The following is a 17649-nucleotide window of genomic DNA, read 5'->3' as shown; positions in this document are numbered from 1 at the left end:
AGACAGCTTCCTCTTGCGTCCACAGTTAATCCTGTTGGATGCGTATCTCTTAATACATCATAAAGACTTGCTGTCTTGGTCACAGATGCGCCAGCAAGACGTGCACCAACAATTTGTCCTCTTTTGAACTCTGGTATGTCACCCATAATGTTGTGTGCATTACAATATTTTGAGCAAAACTGTGCTCTTACTCTCTGCTAATTGAACCTTCACACTCTGCTCTTACTGGTGCAATGTGTAATTAATGAAGATTGGCCACCAGGCTGGTCCAATTTAGCCATGAAACCTCCCACACTAAAATGATAGGTGTTTCCGTTTCATTGTCCAACCCCTGTACATGTACTGCATTCAAAACATTGAAAAAGGTGTTGGAATTGTGAGTTGAAGATTTAATATTCAGAGCGCTTTCCAGAACTTTTTACTGACATCATGCTGTGTATAAAAGTTTAGGCTAATTGTTTACTATGTCAAACATTAACTAATCTTTCAATTTACATGTTTCATTGCTTGATCAGTCAATGTATATATTTGATCTGCAATTTAGACAGAGGACTAAAGAACTTTGCTTTATATTCCTACATCATGTTGTCTTCACCTATGTGGGCTGCATCTCCCGATATTTGACACTGATTGGTGTGTAGATGAGAGTGTGTCTAACGTTGCCATGTGGTTAATTCAGTGTAAATGAAAAAAAAAACAGATTAATTGCATAGCCACTCTAATACTGCTACTATTATAGCTCTACTACCAGCAACACAAACTTCCCAATTTCAAGCGACACATACATTGCTTACATATGTAATGCTTGAATATTGTCCAGATCCTTATTTACATTGCCAGTTGGCTATTTAATGCAGTGTCCCAAACCACACCCAACCCAGCTTCTGTTCTAGTGAGTGACCTCCGTATATTGATTTTTTTATGCCGTATGTTATGTGCTAATATGCAGTTTGGGATAAAGCAGAAGTAATACAGTAGAAATTACTTATTAATATATATATATATATATATATATATATATAATTATATTTACTAAAGTAACAGACGACATAAAATCAAAACAAACAATTTGAGACTGGTTATATGTCATTCTCATGTGTACGCATGTTCCACTAAAAACGTTTAGTATCAAATCTCGTTCACTGAAGACACAGTTGCATATGGTTATATTAACACAATTACAGTTCAATTAAATGTTTGACAGGTTTCCTACTCTTTTTTTCCTACTCTCTTTCCTACTCGTGAAGGCAGCTTGTAAATCACCTGGTCACACTCATATCCGTGATTTAAACTGAGATTTCTTATCCCATACAAATCAGTCATAAACATTACAGATGCCCTGTAGTAAAACAACATGACCCCATTTATCCTGGTAAAATGAATCCCAAGTAGGTGGGTGATGATAGCCTGCCTCAGCTTCCTTTCCACACTGCAAATTAATCTAACCATTGTTCAGCTTGATTCAGACAGAGACCATCTCTTTTGGCTGGACAAGATTTTGGTCGAAGACACCTTACACACATGCTATTTTGGTTTAGACCAAACTGAGAAGTTTACACTTTGGCACAAAAATTCTAACATTTAATAAACAAGGAGAGACATCACAATGAGGAAAGTAATAGCACAGAAGCATACAAAGTTGTTTAGTGACAGCAGTAAAAAAAATGATAGATCTGTTTACCGAAACTCTCTGAATGACTGCTGCACATAGACCGTGCTTTTCCACTGCATGGGTCCGGTTCTACACGACTCGACTCGACATTGCTAGGCTTGGGTCACTTAAAGCTTGTCCCTTTTCCACTGGCAGGGCCCACCCTGTGAAATGGAGCCAGTGACGTTGCAAAACCCCCATCTCAAGGAATCGCTGGCTTTGAAAATGGCAAGAACGGCAGCGGTAAGTTAGGCGCTGATTATTCATCACGTATTTGCATGTTGTTTTTGGTTTTTGTACTGAACATGGGTGCTTTCAGCAGTTACCTTTTAATTAGAACAAAATCTGAAATGCTGATGTACTGTCATAGATCTCTCTGTTAAATTGGGGTTTAATCAATCGTCATGGGTCCTGCTGACACTTTCAATATCAAACAAACCTGTCATTGAGGTAGCTGACACTGGAATCTAGAGAACTGTGACTGGGATGATCTGGAGGGGCGATTGAGATCCAGGAATTATTCAAAAATATTATGTGAGGTCAACTAATATTCTCAAGGCCGAATGCCATCAAATCCTCAGAATCCTAACATAAAGCTTTTCATTGGAGTAAAAGCTATTATTATAACCAAGGGAGAACTGGATTCTTGGCTTAACTGTTAGAGAAGAGGGCTTAGGACTGGAAGGATTGAACTGGTTTGTTTCCCATGACCGTCAGAAAAATTATGGGCTCAATCCAAAGCTGAAGGGCCATTAAGCAAGGCTCTTAACCCTCAACTGCTCCCCGGGTGCCAGAGACGGCTGCCTGCTGGGTGTGTTTTCATGGCTCCTAGTGCACTAGTGTGTGTACATGCTCACTGTCACAGACAGGTAAAATGCAGAGGTGCACATTGTACAATGCACATTTGAAAATTTTTAATTTCAAACAAAAATAGTTTTATATACTGTTATACAGCAGAACAATCGGCAATACCATTAACATCACTTCCTTTCCACACTTATTGTCCATTTTATCAGATCCATTTACCATAGAGGTAAATATTACCCCGTTGCTGTGCATACTGCGTTAGACCCATTTTAACCTGTCCTTCAGTGGCTCTAATATTATGACTAGGAAGTGTATATGCTATTCCTGAAGCCACTTCCATTGGTCTATTCATACCGCATACTATCAGCTTTACCCCTCATCTCATACACACAGCAGCGACCGGGCCAGTTTTAATAGGGTTAGGTTTAGACCTCAAAGGTAGTAAATGCATGCCAGTCCAGACTGTAAACACAATATGTAATATTTCATTTATTTGTAGTGGCAAAAACATGAATGTCTAATTTGTTGAAAGCATAGCTCACACCCAGTGATTTCGCATCCAACTGTCTACGTCACATGTTGTTCAGCTCACGCCCGTTCAAGTGATTTGATGTGCGCTGACTCATTCAACGTTAAGCCTCTTAGATGGAGTTTGTCTGTCCCCACAGAAACATGAGAACAGAGGCAGAAGGTACAGTTTCTCTCTGAAAGTACATAGCCATCCTCTATATTTGTAATTTTTGTCTCTAGGTTTTTGTAAAGAAAATAAATATGTTATTTACACAATTTAAAAGCAAAATGTACACCACCTTCCCCTCAGTCCTCATTTTTAGTGTTTAAAAAAAATTATGTATGTTATTTTTTTTCTGCTGTAGCTTATTGATGTAGCTAATTTATTAACACACATACCTTTTAGCCAATCACAGCTCAAATAAAAACTTGCACTATCATGGAAAAACCTTTCTAAATGTGATGAGCAGTGGCAATAAATTTAAATAATTAGGCCATAAAATGGGAAAATGGTGCTATCTTGGAAACATTTAATTCAGACATGTTAACCTGATAGTCTAGATCAGTGGTTCCCGAACATTTCTGCAATGCCAAGCAAGTAGATTTGAATATTTGAGCCCCCAACTCCAAAACAGGGCTGCGACACAGAACTACACTGCCAAATAAATCCAGGATTTAAAAGTGCTTTGTTTGCCCCACAACTCAGGTCACTGCTAACGCTAAAAAACAGTATCATGGCCTTGTGTGCAATGATTCCAGGTAGGCTCTGCAAGCATTGCGACCTGATCAAGATGAAGTGGTTACAGAAGATGAATGAATGAAAAAATAAGACACAATTTAAAGTGCTAGGATGAGAATGTGTCAAGACATTTACTGTGGTGTAAACTGTTGAACGCCGAGCATTGTACAGCTACAAAATTTTGGGCTGTCTAAACATGCTGACCTGAGGTCAGTTCAGGAGGAGTTCAGTCTGGTGCAGCAGCAGAAGGGCATCTGACATTTCCACGATGGAATGAAGCCACTGCAGAACCCAAGAGAGAGAAAGGGGGGCTAAGAATAGCAGAGGGAGAAGGTGCGTGTCCCTTCAGACATGGGCACAGATATATTTGGAGATGAGGCCTTCTGGGATTGACCCCGCACACATGCAGCTGCACGCACACGCACACACACGGGGGAGTCGTCCCTCATTTTCACCCTCATAAGCAGTCTCCACCACCAGCCGTGATGAGCAGCTGCTGGTTTGTCTGAGGGGAAATTAGCTTGAGATGTTTCCAATCTTACTGTTCCATCAAGGTTGACATAGAACATAGTGGCTCTGGAGCATATGGGTCAACCTCACTTTAGAAAAAGTAATGTTCCATAGAAGCTCCTAAACAGCTGCCAGTACAAAAGTACAAAGAATAAGAATCGATCATGTCTGTGCTTAAAAGCAACTCTGAAAGCCATGCTCTATCCTTAATGACTGTTACAGGGCGAGCAATGTGCACACCCCTTCACTGAGTACAAGCTAAATTCTGAATTAATGGTTTTAGAGAGGAAAATTAAATCAGAGGGATTACATAATATAAACAGAAGAAGGAAAATTCACTTCATTATGAATGCTGCAGAGAGATCATGGTCAAATAAGAATGCACAGCATCCCTTGAAACAGAAACACATCACAAATCAGACATGCATGATGATTAATACAGAACAAGATGTTGCCCTGCAGAAAGCGTCTGTTCTCAAACCACTCAAATGGGCAAACATCGTGTACTTGTCCAATACTCACACATGTCCACATATTTCTTAGTGTTTAGGTTTGGGGTGTACAAACAGTGAGGAATTATTGCTCTGCTATTGCTGCCTCACATGCTCTTCTGCTGGATGCATCTTAACAATCCATGCAGGTTGTAGAGGTGGACACAGGTAAAAAAATAAAAATAAAAAATAAAATTTAATGGCAATTTAGACATTTATTCATTCTCTGTAACCACTTATCCAATTCAGGGTCGCGGTGGGTCCAGAGCCTACCTGGAATCATTGGCCGCAATGCAGAAACACATCCTGGAGGGGGCGCCAGTCCTTCACGGGGTGACACACACACCGAACTTCTCATCCATGAAACAGTCATCCAGACCAGGACTTGAACCCACAACTTCCAGGTCCCTGGAGCTGTGTGACTGCGACACTACCTGCTGCTCCACCCTGCTGCCCTGGTATTTAGACACTTCCGGTGAAATGTTTCATACTCATCCAAACATATCTACATCTCAGGGAAACAGCTCAAGTTCAAGTATAAGAAATGGCCTAAGAATACCTTAAAAATAATTCCCAACAAAAACAGAAGAGTATAGTGCCTATCTACATTAGTCATAATATATCCCACATTTACATGACAACTAATAAATATAAGTCAGCCTCTATAGCATATAAAGCCAGCTATTGCATCTCTGTCAAACTGCAATGGACACAAAGACACCAGACAACCCGACATGTGAGTTCTGTTACACAAGCACCTGGTGACTGAATACTGTGAAGATACATGTTTGACTCAAACATACAGTGTACAACATGTCAAAAACATGATCACAATCTGCACATGAAAAACAGTATCCACATCAGGCATCAGGATTTAGTTTTTTTTTTTTATTTCTCTTATTGATGTGATAAGCTAATGCTGTATTCAGATACATTTCTACAAGAATTCATACTACTGTAATAGCATAATTCCGTACAGACTAAAGAGTTGAATTCCCACAAGTGAATGTATCTTAAGATTCATGATCTAGACAAACATAACCAGTTTGATATCAAAAGTGAGACAAACAGCTTACAATTACTAACATTTACATAGTACAAATGTTATTCATTACTTTTATTATTTTGTTTTCCTGGTGCAGCTTGAAATCCCCTAGTTAAACTTTATTCAACCAGATTCACATCTGAGATTAGCACACACCAACATCTGCAAAAGATTTTAAAACAAAAACACTAAACCAATATCACAAATCCCACACTAAAAATGACTCATTAAAGTCATCGGAAGCAAATTTAAATCATGATTCTGTAAAAATTCACAACATGTCTGGAGCTCTTTTGTTGCCTGTGAGATGTCAGTTAAAGGTGCTCATCCCCTCCCCTTTGCTGTGTTTGAGGTCAGTGTTAGTAAAGTGGCTGCTGGTGTGGACAGAGACTCGTCCAGTGCTTTGCAGCACTGAAGAGAGACTCTTGGCACTGCTATCATCGGGGTGCTCAGTAAACCTTTGTTTGATAACAGAGACTCTCCCACTCTTTCTCCTCTCACACACTCGCCCACATTCAGCATGTTCACTGCCTCAGCTTGCTACTCAAGGAAAGAATTTGTAATGTAAGGTTTTGCATTACAAGGTCTTAATGCAACGCTACACATTTCAATTAATGAGTCACACAATACACATCTTTCTTTCCAGTGTTTAACCGTATACAGAGCTATGGCGAAACCCAAGTGCTCCAGTAGAGGTAGCTTGTGAGATACAAAGAGATTAACCGCGGTAGGTGGACAGAAACACACACACACACACACACACACACACACACACACACACACTGTAATGGAAAGCCCTAGTACCCTGTTGGATTATCTCAAGTACATCATCAAGCAAGATTCTCCTTCACACAGCCTGTCACCACCAGCAGGACAAAAGAGCTTGTGTATTGAAGTAAAATAACAAAACACATAACTGTTCTTCAATTCCTTGAACTCATAAACACACACACAGATGTCTACTTTTCTTTACAAGACATATGCACTGTCTCTTAGCACACGCGATTACTGAATTGAACTAATAAAACAGACATTCAAATCTAGGCAAAATTAAGGAGGCAATGTGACAGGTTTAAGCATGAGTAAACCAACCAGGAAAGAAAGATACAGAAGCTGTTTCACCCATGCTTAACATGTGGCTGTGTCACAGGTATGTTGGCTTTTAAAAGAGAGCCAAGTTGGCATCACTGAATTTGGTGGAGCACACTTGAGTGTTAGTCTGCACAGGACTCAGTGAGAGACACCTAGCAGAGAATTTGAATTTGTGCATGCAGACAGTGGCTGGTGGTGAAATCAGTAACTAAAGGCAGAGGAAATCCATTGAGACTGAGAGACATTCACAGTGGCCTGCTTTCTGAGCTCCACAGAGAGGTGAACTGTGAGAAAGATACAGACAGTTGACCGCTGCATGTGAGTGAGAAAGAGAGAGAGAGACAGACTGTGAGACTCTGTTTGACTGACTAAAGGATAGAGTAATGGACATGCGAAAAGCAGTCTGGTCTGCAAACACACTAGTATGTGTGCGTGTTCATTCTCAACATTCCAATTTAGTGCAGCACAGCAACAGTCAACTGCATTACAATCATCCCACTGTCACTCAGCATGCATAGCAACACTGTGCAATCCAGGACAGTCAGCTTATAATAACTGTGGTTTGTTCAAAAACACTGCGTTTGTGCTTTTGTGTAGGACTCTGTGCAGCAAAATATGCCCACTCTCTGTCAACCACATTTCATCACAACACCACTGTAACACATCCAACCACACAAAAAAAAACAGAACAAGAACCAAATTCACACTAAAAAGAGAAAAAGCAGAAGAGCTCCAGAGATCAAGAGACATGAAAGAAAACTAGCAGAGAAAAATGATAGACTGCAAAAGACAGATAAAGACATATCAAGAGAAGGAGAGAGTAGGGGACAAGACACAGAAGAAAACTGAAAAATAATCTCATAAAAAGATACTGAAGTAAAGGAAACGAGGAGGTGAAAGCAGGGCTTCCGCTATTGACTAAATTAATGGTGTAGTTACTAGTTATTTGTACCAAAGCAATAAAATCTTCCACAGGGGGCACTACTCAGTGCTTTGCAGCAATGATTTTGTGCACTTGTTTTGACCATTATATTTGAGTAATCTTGGGTAAAAATTGGGCTAATAGCAGAAAATGCTGGATCGAATAATAATTATGCTCATGAAATCAGTACTAGCTATCAATTGTTTTTTTTTTTTTTTCATTTTACTAGAAATAACAACCATAACACAAACAAAATGATAAATACATGACATTTACACTACTACTATAGAATTACAACACAAATTGGCCAAAGTCAGAATTTGAAATGCCTTGTTTTTGATAAAAAAAACCTGCCAATACTGATCATACCTTCCTATAATGACAACCAATGCACGTATATAAATTCACATGGAACTAAATAAACTTCAACTATTCATTGTTGATTCATCTGAAAAATTACATGTTAAAGAATATTAAACAGTCAAGTTTTTCTGAGTAACTGTGACAGCCATAGGTGAGAGTACTGCTGAAAAGAAACAGGAGAGAAAGAAAGAATGTGTACATGTGCCAGGAGAGAGCACTGTATTAACTGACATTTCATAAACATCAGTGCAAAGCATGCACTGAGAGATGGGCCAAAGTGTTTACTAAGTGTTACTGGAGGCCTAGGGTGATTTATACAGCCCTGTGGACAATACACACAAACATGCACACACACACATGTTAACAGTAAAGGCCAACATCAAATCAACACAACAGAGAGCTCAGCCAATATTTATACAGACGTGGTTGAGGTGTTAGAGAGGGTGTGTCATGCATGTGTAGATTAGCCATGACAAACTCTTTGGCAATAGTCATGAAACCCCCTTTGAAAAGGCCTGTCCAGAAAAGCTATGATCCTGACAGACCCTTGCATTCCTTGCATCTTTCTTATTTTTCTCTTTAAACATTATTAAGAGGTGTCACTGTTAGCTATTGTGCTCTCTACTGTGTTCTGAGGTGCGCTATCACGTTAATAAAATTAGTAAATCAAAATATACTGCCAGTGTGTGTGCATTCATAGCTCTCTTCTGTCTTAGCCTGCATGACAAGGCGTGTGCGTATGTCTTGGAGGATTGGGCTTAACTTAAGTCAGTCATAAGAGCAGTCAATGACGCAATGACACCCAGACACCCTCCAAACCTCTTTTAGCTTTATCCAGATTGAGCTGTGGCGACTGGGACAGGAAGACCATTGTCAGCATTTTTCTTGGGGTATGAGATTTCAGCCTTGGTTTCAAACCATTCCTGTACACTTCACTTTTCCTGTAAGTCTACTGTCAGCAAAACATGAAGAGCACACATGTGTGTGTGTGTGTGTGTATGTATGCCTGATTTTAGTTCCCTGACAGACTTATAGATTCTGTATTCTGGATCAGGGCTGTTGATCAGAAAGCATCATTGATTAAACCTGAACCTGACCCCGTTTCATTAAAACTGAATTAGGGCTCATATTATGCTGCCTATAATGAACTGCAATCAGCCAGCCACACCTAACATTTCCATTTTATTGCAGCCTACGTCTTTATGGCGTGATTAAAAGGACAGTTATTTGCATGCCAGTCAACATTTCAACAGATAAACCAGACTACAGCTTGTGAGTCATTCCATCATGGCCCACTACATTTAAAACAACAGCTTGGAATAGTCTATTTTATGTTTCTCCCTATGCTAACCCTTCTGTTTCCTTCACTGTCTCAACGTCCCTTTTTTGTGCCTTCTGTCTGTCTCTGTTGCCGTTTCAGAGACTCCATCTCTTGGAGAGTGTTTGGTGCTGCTGCCAGAGCGGCCCATTCCTACCTCCCCACTCCCACTCAGGTGAGTAATCACATTGTTCTGACTTCCAAACCTCTGGCTTGGGCCCAGCTTTTAAAAAGACTCCGATCCACTGCTCTGTAAGTCCCCATCAACACCCCACCCCCCAACCAAAAAAAAAAATATAACATTAGTTTCATAAGCACAGTGGTTGGAAAATTGAGCAAAGCCAACTTCAGTTAGAAAATGCCAATGTGATTTCACAATATCTTGATTTTAATCAGGGTATCGCATCAGAAGATATGCAATGAGTAAGAGAAGGCCTGCAGTGAGAATGAGAGAGAAAGAGCAAGAGAGATTGAGCCTGAGGAGGAAGGGCGGGGAGGAAAGAAGGAATCAATATTATAAGTTCCACAAAAAGGCACACTATGGAGTCACATAGAACAAAGTGTTCAAAAGAGGCACAGTGGAAACATGCTCTCGTTTTAAAAGGATGGTCATGGGTAAAGATGGGAATAAAGCTATTACATTTCCTACTGTTAAGACATGCTCCTGTCAGTCTCTAGGCTGGACCTATTAACACCTCGCCCCTTATAACAATACATTTGAGAATGAACGGGAACAAAGGCAACCAGCTGTCCTGGAACAGACTGAGGATAAACACGGATACACACTATGAATAGCATAATAGGGTATTAATAAATAGGGCTGAAGTTCCAAGATATCTGGATACTTTCCTACCAAGTGGTCCACAGTCCATTTATAACTGATGAAGAATAAGCAGCTACGCCAAGGTGTTGAAGCAGCAACATGAAGTATATATACCAGCATAAAAGTGAATAGACCTTTATTACTGTCCCATTATATGGATGTTACTATAACCCCTGTACTGTTATGAGTTGTGTTATTGAGTTCACTCACTTCTATCCTGAAATAACATGAAAAAGATACAGCAAATCATAAGCTTGCAGTATAAAAGCACAATACCAATAACATCTGGTCTCTTGAATGGGTCTCTTGCTCATAAAAATGTCTATCTCAGCTTCTATAATGACCTACCACTAGATTACATAAATTGGCTTAATCTAGTGAAAATAGCAGCACTTCCAGAGCACAGTGAATGCAGCAAGGCTGCAGCAAAACGATAACCTAATGAAGGAGCCTGAGAAAGTATACAGCCAGGGTGAGATGCATACAGGATAAGTGACAGTGATCTTAATGGGCTCGGATGTCAAAATGGGTTTGGATGCTTTTGGCCAGATCACTGTGATGCAGGGAGGAATGCTGTAGGGCAGGATGACTCACTCAGGACAGGCCAGCTCCTTACATGTGCCTGCTTCGACACACCGGCCTATTTGTTCCATAGCAAAAAAAATTAAAGATTCATACATAGGGAAAGTTCAAATAAACTCTTCCTTCATGCAGGCTCATCACATCTCCCAGGGGGTATCCCACTACCATCTTTGTGGTTATTTGAAATACTGGGCCAAAGCCTCTCAATAAAAGCTGGTAGAGAACATCAACAAAAACTGTGCACATTGTGAGGACACTGGCCAAACCAAACTGGGTCATGCAGTTATTCCTGCTATCTTTGCAATTTTAAAATAAAGTGCTTTCTACTTACAGACAAATTTCTATGTACAGACATGCACCACCATAGCTTGAAAGACCTCCTTCTACATGTATGTTGTGGTATATTATTTGTGTACTGCTAAGAACTAAAAAAATCTGTAATGCCATCATGTTTTAATCACCTGAAGGGAAGGAGGACATGACTGCAATGAGACCCTGACCAAAGCATGCTAACTAGCCAGATTAAGCACCTTAAAGTCAATGCTGCCATACAGGCTGTTTCACCTCAGCAATACTCTACTCAGACTAGAGTACACAGGACTGTGAAGGCTCCTTTAACCCACTTCTGTCTTATGCAATAACTGACATACAGGACATAAAGTTCCGTTATTCATTATTCATGCGTCTTGGAGGATAAAACATGCATGGAAGAAAAAACAAGTGCAAAACAAGAGTCTGCATTGAGATCCCCCAGGGTCTTAGCCAGATACAATTAAATAAGTGGATTAACCTCAATACAAAGCAATCCCCCACACAAATAAAAGAGAAGTGCAGAGATGGATACATAGATGAGAGAGCAAAACAAAGCCAGGGAAACGGTCTTTCACAGGCAATTAAATAAAAGATACATGTTGAGCAGTGACACACAATTACTAGCATTGGTAGTAAGGTAATGGAGGAAGCAGGGGGCGGTCACTTTATGTCTTTTTGTTAAGCCTCAGGAAACAACCAACAATATGAGTCACTCTGCAATTCATATACTATTAAACCATCTCTGAAGTGTGAGCAGTGTCTGCAAGGGCCATTTAAGACACTCTAGGGGACCATGCACCTGACAGACCTCCAAAGCTCAAGCCAGCCATCTCTAGTTCTCTGCCAGGGAAGGTAATGAATTAGGTGAAGGATCTACATAAACCGCAGGTTCAATTATGAAAGAAAATAACAGTAAACACACGGGAACTCATCCCCACACCAAGGCCAGCACACAATGGTGTATTGCTGCAATCAAATTGAAATTCACATCTACACACATCATCAGGCATTCACATTCATGTTTATTACAGAAGAAGCTCCACTAAAACTAAGCCAGCAGGTGTCTGCTCTTCTCTACGTATTAGCCAATTCTGAGTTGTACGTGTAGCGAATAAGGCTGGGTTATTCTAAGCCCCTACGAATCTCACGTGTGGCTCTGGTTCAGCCCTGCAGTGCACATCAGGGCACTAGGCACGAAAGGGAGGATTAGGGGAGATTTCTTCAACAGAGACTCCTCTCTTTCATTTGTTCGTTCATTAGTTCGTTCCCTTTGTCTCCATTTCTTTCTCCCCCATTTCCTCTGGACTCCTGCTATCTGCCACCAGCTCAGCTAGTCTTGTCCTCTTCATCTGCAGCAGCCAATCAGCAACCACACCAGGAAAATGGTTGCCTAGCTACTGCAACAAGCTCTGGGTCAAAGCCTCCAATCACTGGGCCATTATAGTTACACACTACATCAGTTGCTTTTCAGCTCAACCTTTTCAATGTCTGTGAAGACTGACAAAAACGGAGGATAGGAAAGTGGGGGGAAAAAGCATTCCACAAATCACTGTGTGAGGTGGGGCTATTCAGAGCATTGATCTACTCTCCGCATATGCAACTGCACAGAAATCAGTGAAAGTGGGTCTGCCACAGGAAAGGGCTACCCAAACTACATCATATAAGCATTGGATGGATTGAGTTGAGAGTTAAACCAAGCAAATAGGTACTAGGTGGTGCTGGGCAGCCATGCATTTTTACCCCTATGACTGGTCGGAGCTTTTGGTCATGCCCTCTTGCTCAGCTAACAGGACGGCTGGAGTATGGCCCACTCCAGCAGCCCTTAATTGGGCTGGCTGCTGAAGAAAAGCATCTCCTCAAAGACGAAGGGCAAGTCCCAAATGAGGCCCTTACAGTCCATATAGAGAACTACTTATGCCATTAACTGAATGAAAAATCCTTGTTTTACACAATGCAAAAGAGTGAAAGAAAAAAGTATTCAAAAAACAAGCCCTTGCTTACACACTGACATAATGACTAATGGACATACACAAAAGTGCTGAGGCAGGAGCAATTAGGTCTCATTTGACAGGCCACAATACTGCAAGTCACAACAGCACAAGACCCTCATATTTCATTAAAAATAATTGGATGATTAAATATGATTTATTTCTAAGGCAGTTTGATCACTCACTTACTGGTGAGTGAACAAGATCAGTATTTGATGTGCTTGCAATTAATCATTATGGAGAATGTAAAATATAACCAAGGAGGCCTCTACACAGCTTCAACCACTGAAGCTTCTCATATTGCTGAGTGCTTTATAATGTATTCTTGATGCAATGCAACATCATCACACTGACAAATACTTAAGCTTGCAGGCAAATCAACTCAAAACATCAAGGCAGAACACAGATCACATATTACTAAACACAATATATATACATACATACATACATACATACAATTATATACTTGAAAAAAAACTATTAACGTGTCTAAAGACACTCTCAGTCACTCTCAGTCAATAGCTTCTATATGTGACACTAAGTCCATTCTGATTTTGATGCTACAAAACCCCTTTACAGTGAGAAATATATGCCAAGTCTGCATACTACATTTAGTCTAAATTATTTATAAATACACTATAAGGGGTTTATTAACCTGAACTTCTTTTGAATAAAAGCATGGTTTATTACAGCCAATCAGAACACACATAACTTAAATATATTACCCTTAAAGGAACCACAATAACCTCTGTCATTTAAAAGGGACGAAAAAAGTTTTGAAAATGTTCTGTCACCATTGGGCATGTGAGGCACAGGTGGTAAAATTAAAATGTAAAAGCAAACATTCTCTCAAGGATTTCATTTCAAATGCCTGGTTTCTCTAATCTTCTCAAACCAATCTCAAAGCTCAGGACAGGTGAATCAAAATTCTGGGAAGAATTTTTATTTTCTGAACCTAAATTTTCTACCTCTGCTGGGAGGAAATAAATAAATACAGAATAATTCTAACAACAAAACATAAAATAGCACATTCAGACATAAACAGGCATAAAAATACCTGTCATAGTTTCCTTAAAAAAACTCACTGGGCTCATTAATTACAGTATTAATTCAATGTGCATTACAATTGTTATTCTGAATAACACAACTGTAAGCCTGGAAAACGACCCATGTGGATTTTCACCCAAGCATCCCTTTAAAATACATGCCAGGGCACAGCTGGAAGGCCTGTAGACACCAGGAGCTGCACAGAGGAGAGTCAACTGCCCCATTCTAAAGAGCACTCTCTTCTATTAACGACATGTAATCCCAGGAGACAGCAAACACACCAGATCTTCTGCCTCATCCTCCCCCAATGTACATAGCAATAAAATGTGGAGCGGGTTTATCTCTGAGCAGTGCAACTGAGCATGTGATGTCATTTGAGTCAGTCAGAAAGAGCTGTAAACGTGCCACAGCACAGTCTTACCTCTCGCTGATAGTTTCTTTGTGTTGATGATTTTAGCAGCATATTCCTGGCCTGTGGATTTCTTCACGCATCTGCGCACCACGGAAAAGGCACCCCTACATAAGAAAACAAGATAACATGCTGTGGGATGAATTTCCCTGGTAGAATAGATAAGGATGCAATGCAGCGGACAAGTGGGAACACAGTGAGGTTGTCAGTCACCTCTGACTTCGGACACACATTACAAACACATACCAAGCTAAGTACTGCTGCCTATTGCTCAGTGAGAAATAAATGTGAGGATTATAATCCAAAAACAACTCTGCATTTGCCTGTAATTGTGTATTACTTATTAATTATGATTGGTAAATTTAGGACAATATGTTGTTATCATGATAAATATTGTTATCGTGACGAACATCATACATTTCTGAGCATACTGTGGATATTGTGAGTAAGACAACATTATTAGCCCAGATTTGTCCTGAATTCAATGTAAAGCACTACGTGAAACAATGTAGTGAATGTCTTTATCTAAACGTGGCACCACTACGGCACTGTCTGTGTCAAAATAGCCCTACATGATGCGCATCACGTATCGGGAAAATCTCTGATAGTATCGCGATATTACCATTTGGCCATACCGCCCACCCCCACCACACAGTCCATTTTCAATTTCTGTGTCCAAAACCAACAAAAGTCTAAGTAAAACCAGGTAGCAACGAATCATACCAGCAGACCCACATATAAACATCTGCCCTTTCAAAAACGGAGGTAAAATTATCAGAAAAGGCGTTACCATTAGCTCTACTGCTTCCTAAACCCCACCTAACGATTAAAAGAACCTAGAAAAACCCAGAGACATGATTCACTGGGTCTGTCCTCGATTCAAGACTCTTATTTGTTGATAGTAACTGTTAGCAGCCAAAGCGCGATAAGCGCTTTTTGATTATTTCAGATAAACTGCTGCAAAACAAAACACATCTCCCCTCCTACAACAGTACCGCAACGAAGTCTCCGCACTACAGTTTACAAGAAACCGGAGCTCTGAATGGGAGAAGTGATAGGAAATGTGCGCAGACAACAGTAGCCGCACGACCGAAAAGCTTCCCGTGACAAGCCCTTTCTTTGAGAGAAAGGCGTAAACAGTGAACAAATGCTGGAGTGTTTTTACTGCGCTGGCGAACCTTAACGCCGATTCGATAAGGTTATCGTTTCACGCTCGAGTCTGATGTGGAGCAGTTTAACGGTCGTTCCGCTCCTGACAGCGTCCAACTACAAACAATGGGAATAAATGGGAGAGAAAGGGATTGAAGTTGTGCGGAAGGAAGCAAGGCGCAGAAGAGCGGGAACCACTTACTTTCCGAGCTCCTCGTAAAGCTGATACTCGTCCGTAAACCTGGTGGAGGTCGCGATTGTAGCCATGCTGTGTGTGTGTGTGTGTGTGTGGGGAGGAAGAGGGGCTTCTCCGACAGTCCACCGCTTCACTGACTGCAGCTCCACTCGCGTCCGGGGAGGAGAGAGGCTCTGAAATTCATGTGTTCAACACACACACGCACGCACGCACACACACACATACACACACACACAAGGGGGGAGGGCGAGCGAGCGAGCGAGCGAGAGAGAGAGGGGAGGCGGAGAGAAATAACGCCAACTAACGCGAGAGTTCACACAGCCTCGCAAAGTCATGATAACAGGTTTCACAACACAGCTGAGTTTCACAAGCCGAGATAACGCTGCACAACTCAAACTAAAAACCTTTTCTCAGAAAGTTGGTGTAAAAATGCTATTTCACTGGTGCCTGGTTGTTCTACGACAAAAAAAAAAAAAAAACATAATTGTATAGTTCCTGTTAAAGAAAGAGCCAATATGTAATGATACTTAATTCTCTGTTTAAATGACTCCATTGGCCTGAGGTTTTGTTAGAGTAGTTTATGGCTAGCAACATGAACGAGGAAGACCCAAGGAGAAAAGGATTGCAATAAGTGCCAGAAATACGCATTCAGCGAAAAAGTAAATGCAGTGCTCATGTTTGATATTTTATTATTATATAAAGTAGTTTTCATTTGAAAACCTTTACTGTATATGTATTAATACTGAACACTTTTATGATGAAATATTGTGTTGTGATGAAAACAGTTCATAACCATTCATTTCTTCAACAATGCTAGTGCTTGTCATAAAGTCCCTGGGAATCCATATTGATTTCCATTCATTCATTCATTCATTCATTCATTATCTCTAACCGCTTATCCAGTTCAGGGTTCCGGTGGGGCCTACTTGGAATCATTGGGCGCATGGCTGGAATACACCCTGGAGGGGTCGCCAGTCCTTCACAGGGCAACACACACTCACACTCACAAATACACTCACACACTCGGACACTTTTGAGTCACCAATCCACCTACCTATGTGTGTTTTTAGACTGTGGGAGGAAACCGGAGCACCAGAGGAAACCCACGCGGACACAGGGAGAACACACCAACTCCTCACAGCCATTTTATTTATTTTTTATTTTTTTGATTACGTGAAACGTTCAGTCAAGTTTAAATAAAAACCACAAAACAGAAATATGATTAATCTCTTCTTATATATGACCAAAATACGCTCCTAAGTGCTTTCTGAGAACGAGTGGGCCTGGTCAAATATACTAATGACTGTGCGTGACTGACAGCTTTCTATCACTGGAAAACAGAATTATGTTAACATTACCATGGCAACACAGCCACGAAACAGAGCAGTCACGGGTTTTTTTTCCGGGGTTTTTACTCTGAACTGCGGTTTTACACAAGATACACAATAAAACGGCACAGGCAGGTAGATTTTGCATTATACAGCCGTTAATGCACAAAACAACAGATGTCTTTTGTCTTTTATGTATTTTTGTATGGTTTTGTCTGATTATTTTAACTTAACGGGACGGGATACATTCTAGAGTGTCTCCAAATGGCTGTACTGCCGACCAAGTGTGGCTGTTATCCCCGCTGCTTCTCTGTTCTACACGCCGACGGAATGTTGCTGCTATCTCTGCTATATTCAGACTTAATCC

At 40.6% G+C, this 17649-nt stretch overlaps 1 protein-coding gene across 16 annotated transcripts in view; it reads right to left on the bottom strand.

Moving 5' to 3' along the window:
- camk2g1 (calcium/calmodulin-dependent protein kinase (CaM kinase) II gamma 1) overlaps positions 1-16217 on the bottom strand; it is a 68291-nt gene extending 52074 nt beyond the window's left edge. For 7 of the 16 annotated variants that reach the window (XM_066663243.1, XM_066663246.1, XM_066663244.1 and 4 more), the window contains exons 1-2: positions 15961-16215; positions 14622-14716 (exon numbers count right to left, since the gene is read on the bottom strand). In XM_066663243.1, coding sequence (XP_066519340.1) covers positions 14622-14716; positions 15961-16025 — 160 coding nt within the window. In that variant the 5' untranslated portion in view covers positions 16026-16215. Of the gene's footprint in view, positions 1-14621; positions 14717-15960 lie in introns of all 16 variants that reach the window. The other 9 variants (XM_066663235.1, XM_066663236.1, XM_066663239.1 and 6 more) reach the window with 3 other exon arrangements.
- Between the last annotated feature and the right edge of the window lie 1432 nt (positions 16218-17649).

The sequence above is a fragment of the Hoplias malabaricus genome, chromosome 3 (genome assembly GCF_029633855.1).
Source record: "Hoplias malabaricus isolate fHopMal1 chromosome 3, fHopMal1.hap1, whole genome shotgun sequence".
Taxonomy (NCBI): Eukaryota; Metazoa; Chordata; class Actinopteri; order Characiformes; family Erythrinidae; genus Hoplias; species Hoplias malabaricus.
This window is presented reverse-complemented; position numbering and strand designations above follow the sequence as displayed.